General features: G+C 43.8%; 1 protein-coding gene across 1 annotated transcript; it reads right to left on the bottom strand.

The window, feature by feature from the left end:
* Positions 1 to 3,955: 3,955 nt before the first annotated feature.
* Positions 3,956 to 5,514, bottom strand: MED7 (mediator complex subunit 7). Its single transcript, XM_026063497.1, has 2 exons — positions 5,439 to 5,514; positions 3,956 to 4,935 (listed from the first exon to the last, which is right to left on the bottom strand). The coding sequence occupies exon 2, from the start codon at positions 4,915 to 4,917 to the stop codon at positions 4,225 to 4,227; it is 693 nt and encodes a 230-aa protein (XP_025919282.1). The 5' UTR covers positions 4,918 to 4,935; positions 5,439 to 5,514; the 3' UTR covers positions 3,956 to 4,224.
* Between the last annotated feature and the right edge of the window lie 679 nt (positions 5,515 to 6,193).

Here is a 6,193-nt window from a genome sequence, read left to right as displayed (position 1 = left end):
CTGTTGTTGACTGTGGTTTGACTAAAAGGCTAAAATATTAAACACTGCTTCAGAAGCCTATTTCTATTTTTTCCACACCTGCTTGACTGCAGAGGGCGAAACTGTTGTCTGCAACACCAAGCACTTTTCCCCGTTAGCTCTGTTCAGCTGTGATTGCTACTAACACCTTGTCATAGCATAGGTAACCGCTATGAAAAGAAACGAAGCAAGACGTTAGTACAAACTTCTGCAGGACAGAGAATACGGTTGATAATCCACTGCCCCATATCACTCCTCAGTCCCTTTTTTGCCACAGTACATAAAATTAGAAGGAGAAATCCCATAGGATATTTAACATGCTGTGGTAAATGAAGAGAATTTGGAGAAATAAYGAATTTCTAGAAAAATATTATTCAAACATTTAATCATAAATTTCTGGTTCTAATGCTTAGAAGCAGCTTGGAGTACTTTCAGCAAATGTTGTTCTCTTTGTGGGCTGCAATTTGGTAATGATAGAAAGTTGCCTAAACAGAGTTGCAGTCTATCATCATTTGACACTGTGTCTATTCTGTATGCATCTAAGCTTTTACAGTATAAAGTAAAATGCATAATACAGAAAYCACTTTAAAAGCCATGCTATCCCAGGCTCCAGGCTTGCTTTGACAAAACATTGTTGAAATGCATTTATTTTGAGAATTAGTGTTCTGTGGCCACTCTCCCTGTCCCTGGATTACATGACTCTTCTTGAGGTTGACATTCTTTTTTTATTAGGGCTAGGACTGTGGCTGYGATGTTAGATCTAAGTCCAATGAATGTCTTTGCTGAAGCAAATGATCTACCTTACACCCTTTTGTACAGACTACATTAAGTTGTATTTTTTTTATTTTTTATTTTTATCAAAAACAGAAACAGCAGAAATGCTTCCGAAAACTAGAATCGGAATCAAGAGTTATCTTGGACTGACTACCTTACATAAGAGCAGTCAAACTGCCAGTTTCTTTAAGTGAAAAGGAAGAAAAATGGGATAAAACTAGCAAAGAGCCAGAAGAACACTGGCAACATAGTTGTGGGAGAGAGCAGAAAGAGAGGGAGAGATTTTTGTATGCAGTGTCTGGAAGCAGATTTAGGATTAAGAAAATCCTTTCTCATTGTTCCTCTTGCTCTTGGGGATAAAGGACACTGTAGACAGTCGCTGTGGGCATAATTCTGATATAATGATGGTATCCTGAAACTGCTCAACACAAACGGAAAAGGTAGGGCAACCTGGCTCTCACAGGCCAATGACACACCAAAACCATGCTAGGCACGTGGTGCAGGTTGAAGACCACCTCCTGGTGGTTCAGTGTGTGAAAAACATTTATCTGCAGATTTGCAGCACAAGTTCCTCCTGCTAGTTATCCTGCAATAACATACAGTGTATGCATCCCTCCTTTACATGTCATGTCTGAGCTTTGAAATAAAGAAGYGGGGTATCAGAATCAGGAATACCTTGTCCCAAATCTCTGCCTGAGTCAATACACTCACTTCACCCCAGTTGTTTTATTCATTCTGGAATCTGGACCAGTTTAGGTGTCATCCACAGGCTGTATCCCCAAAAGAGCCATCCTGGCAAACAATTTACTGTGCATAGTAAGTATTGCTACAAGTCAATAGTCATATCATTAAACAATTTTTTTCCCCTGAATGATCAGAACTACAAACTTTCTGCTTTTGTCCACTGATGACACAATTGGCTTCTTTCCGCTGAGAAATCTATGAAACTTCTCAACAAATAACCTTGGTCCTTTTTATTCTTATGTTTGTTCAAATGGTGTGATAGAACCATTTTTGCCATTAAAAAAAGAAAATTGATGTTACTAAACTGTTCAGTTTGCTTGGAAGATCAGCTCACAAACACATACGGCTGGCTTACAAAGATGTAAGAAACAGCATATTCACAACAGTGAAATTGTTTCTTCTGAAAGTCATTAAGAGTCAGATTTGTAAGTCAATAGTACCAGAGAACTAAAAAGTATAAAAGCATTCGGGCAGCCTACTTTAGAGGTGACACACTTTTGATACAAGCTTCAACTGTTTACGCTTCCAACAAAATTTTGCTTAATACCTGATATTAATTTTTTTGTACTGAATTTCATAAGGAGTATATAATTGAATACATATTTCATACAATCATGTATTAGCATTTTCAAGATAGACTCCTTCAAATATTTTCATCAGGTCCAATAAAAATGAGAACGTGGTCAGATAAGGAAAGATATCAGCAGCAGCAGGTTAATTAGCACGCTAGAGAAGACATTTGTTATCTCACTTTCTAGTCGATGGGTCATATCATCCTACCAAATTTGAAGGGCCTATTTCCCTATGCCAACAGGCATGTGTTCACTGCCTTCACTGCAGCTACAGTCTACTGTTTTCCCAAAAGTAAACTCATAATAGAAAAGGGAAAAACTATCATTGCTTTGATCTGACAGAAAAGGGAAAAGTTAATGTTTCAGCTGAAAAAAAGCCCTAGAAGGAACAGATGATGTTTCCCCCAACTGTATAAGTATTTGCTTCAAAGATAGACAAAAAATAGTTATATAAAAAAATCTAGAAAAAAAGCAAATTATTAATGAAATTTTTTGGAAGATGAAAGTAGTCTTAAGTATTTTAAGGGACAATGACCTCCAGTTATCTCAAAATTTGTTTCACAGAAGTTAATCACAATCATTAGTTGCTGCTAGGACCCAGCTTGCAGAACACTTTTAAAAGTATGGTACCCAGACCTATGACTGTAATAAAAGCATAAAAATGAGACAAGATCAGCAGAAAACCATTAAGCATCTATGACAGTTCTTTCTGAATGGCAAAGTTAAAATGTCCATGAGAACTAGAGTTCCACATTACATGACCACTCTTATCCAGGAGGGACTAAATCTCTTTCTTTGCATCTTCCACTTAAAAAGCATTTGCAAAGTAGCTAATTAATTCTACTCACACACAACTGTTTTCTAGTTACATATAAACCATATAGTTTAAATCTAGCCAAGGGTGAAGAAAGGAAACAGTGATGGTTGAAGACAAGACACAAGTGTTAACTTCATGTGAAATTATTTCTACATTTCTGACAAACATCTGTTTCCACTTTATTATTAAGACGTCATATGCACTTAACTTAGCAGATGATCCTCTAGCTGCTAATCAGAACTGACTCTTCCCATGCGTCATACACACATGGTTGCTCCAGCTCATTTCACCTGTATCTGCAGTGAGCTCAATTCACACCACCCAGTAGCTCAGTGCTTTTGCCTGTCTTTTTAGATAAACACACATTTCTGAAAACACATCTGAATTATCAGATAAGACAGAGACATAGCTTGCAAAATCATGGTGAAAAACAGTTTGTGCAAGTTCCCTCACCCATGAAGTTTATCATAGTATTTTAGCTGCTGTACACAGTTTGCAAAACATATGTACTACAGCGTTGCACAGCAAAAAGACAGAATTAAGATTTCCCTGAAAGGAGGGGCAGGCTAAAGAGGCCACTTCTTCATTCTAAACTACAAAAGGAGAGGTATATAGGCATTTTTGTAATCTCAYGGTCAGTTATGATTTACATCTAAGAAAATTAAAATCCAATTAATTTCAACTCATTTCATTCCCAAAATTCCTGACAATCTCAGTCTTTCTCAGTCTCTCTCTCTCTCTGAGAYTGTGGCACAATAAATAATTAAATAAAAGTAATTTTAGGTTCTTTTTGTACAGTTATATTTTTATAAAGTTAGAGAAATGGATTTTGCAGACTTGACTAATTTTACTTTTAGTATTGAAACATGTATTTCAGAAAAGACCCACTGAAAGTGTAAGCAACTAAAGCTCATTTGAAATGGAAAAACCATCAACTTCAATTCCTCTGTCAGATCCCTTACTTGCTTCCACRCTGCATAGAAAGTAACAAATGGAAMATACCCAAAAAAGCAGCAAATGACAAACTGGATGAAAGTACACCAAAAAAAAGGTTAACTTTAATCAGTTGCTTCTACTTCACATGATGCATTTAAGAAGTACACATTTTTGTTCTTACGAATAAACACACAGATTACATAAAATATTACACATTTCCATCTGCCTAGTCATTCACAACCCTTCTCATCATGTGTAAAATAAATGCTTTGTTTGCTTGTACAACAGCAAATTAAACCATAACATATACCCTTAGAATCTGTTCTGCCCCTTGCTATGGTGAGCTAATAAAAAGTGTTTTCTTCATGTCATTTCATCAATAATGCTACACATAGCTGCATCTTTGTCTAAAACCTGATCTCTCTTGCAACCAGAACGTTCCCTCTGTTTTTCACTCTGTCCAATACAGCTGTTGCCATCATCAGTATCCATGGGTTCTGCTTTCACTCCCAACCCTCCCTCTGAGTGAGGTAGATCATCGGGCAAGGAGGCCAGGCAGTTCTGAATCATCTCTACAACTCGCTCTAAATGCTTCTGAAATCGCTCTGCTGTTTCCAAACGCTGACGTTTCTGCACCTCCATCATGACCCTCAGTGTCTCCCTCGCTTGGTGAGGGCGATACTCATTTATAAGATGATGGACGTGAACAAAAAGCAGTTTTAAGTCTTCCAGTTTCTCTTCTCGCTTTATGCTCCCTGGACTCCTTATCAAGATATCCAAGAGGTCCAAGAAGTTGACCAGGATAGACATATTAAGCTTCCTTAACTCCTTCTTGTGATCAAACTGCATAGGATGCAATCGCTCAATACCTTGGCTTTCCAAGGGTCGGATAATTAGGTCATCACACTGAAACTGATTGCCAAACATCATGTAACTGTCTTTCACAGGCGGAGGTGGCTTTGGGGCCAGACCTTTACGGATATTTTCATCTGTATATTCTTTTATATATTGCATTGGTGGTGGAGGAAGAGCACTCACTTGCTGAGGTTCACCCATTTTTCCAGACGAAAACACCTAGGGAACGCCCCCAAGAAACACACATTTAACAATCTGCGTGACACCCGCGCAATACAGACAGACAACAAAAACACCGTGAAAGAGACGGCTGTGAGAGGCGCACCGGAGCCAGAGCCCCTCGGAGGCTGAAGGCTCGGCAGCATCCACACACCACCCGTTAGCTTGCCCCCACGGCACGCTCCCGACGCGATCAGCCTCTCGATCCGCGACACCAGCCGGGGCCCAGAGCCACCCTGGGGGCAGCGGCGGCCCCTTCCCTTCCCTTTCCCCCCCCCCGCTGAGGCCGGAGACACCCGGGGGGCCGCGCCAACGAGTCCCCGGCGGAGCCGAGCTCCTGCCTGGGGCCGGCCGCGCCGCGCGGGGGCAGGGAGGCCGCAGGGAGGCCAGAGGGAGGCCCGGGGGAGGCGGGGAGGCGCCGGGCCGCCACTGAGACGAGGGGAGCGGGGGGAGGCGCACCGCGCTACRGCCAGGCAAGGCCCAGGAGAAACGCCCGCGCTCACCTCACCACCTCCGCACCCCGCCGCTCCCCTCAGCGCCGCCGCTGGCACCCGCTTCCGGCGAGCCGCTCCCGCCCCTTTCCTCGGTTGGCTCGCCCCTCGCTGAGTCGCGCTCTTATTGGTCAACCCACACGCCGGTCAGAGGCTTGCCCCACTCAGCGCGCTGGTTTCCTCGGGAGGCGGTGCCAACGGCTGCGTTGCCGGGAAGGGGCGGCCGGTGGCTGAGGGCGCAGCGCGTCATGGCGGAGCTTCACGCTCRCTGCACGCTCAGGGCCCGTCTGGGCGCTGCCCTGCCCGGACAGCGCCGTGCACAGGTCCGGGCGCAGCCCACGTCCCCGCCGCCTCTGCTGCCCCCGCTGCGGGGCTCCCTCACCAGGGGCCGAGGCGGTGAGGCCCTGCCCCGAGGCGAGCGCGGCCTGGCCTGGCCGCTGTGGGCCTCAGAGCCCGCTCTGGAGGCGGCCCCGCGGCGGGGAAATGGTGTTGGGAGACGGGCGCTCGGTGGTGATCCTCGTTCCCCTGCTGCTGGGAAACACCCACTGCTTTTGAGAAACAGCCTTACATAGGAACCCGCAAAAATGATTAACCGCTGAGTTATGCAACGATCACGTACTGCTCAACGCTTCCACGCGCGGGGTGCTTGGACTTTATCCCTGGTCGTGAAATCGAAGTGTCATCTAGCAAAATGCTTTTATCTGCATCACTCCTGTAGCTGGGTGCACTAAACTCTAATGAACACTTGGGCTGTGCTGTCTTTCTTA

This window comes from Apteryx rowi, unplaced genomic scaffold (genome assembly GCF_003343035.1).
Source record: "Apteryx rowi isolate R43461 unplaced genomic scaffold, aptRow1 scaffold_2, whole genome shotgun sequence".
NCBI classification, from domain to species: Eukaryota; Metazoa; Chordata; class Aves; order Apterygiformes; family Apterygidae; genus Apteryx; species Apteryx rowi.
The sequence above is the reverse complement of the archived record's forward strand: the minus strand, read 5'-3'. Positions and strand labels throughout refer to the sequence as shown.

Bases quoted from the DNA above. Each gene is read 5' to 3' on its own strand.
- MED7 (XM_026063497.1), bottom strand. From the start codon at position 4,917: ATGGGTGAACCTCAGCAAGTGAGTGCTCTTCCTCCACCACCAATGCAA.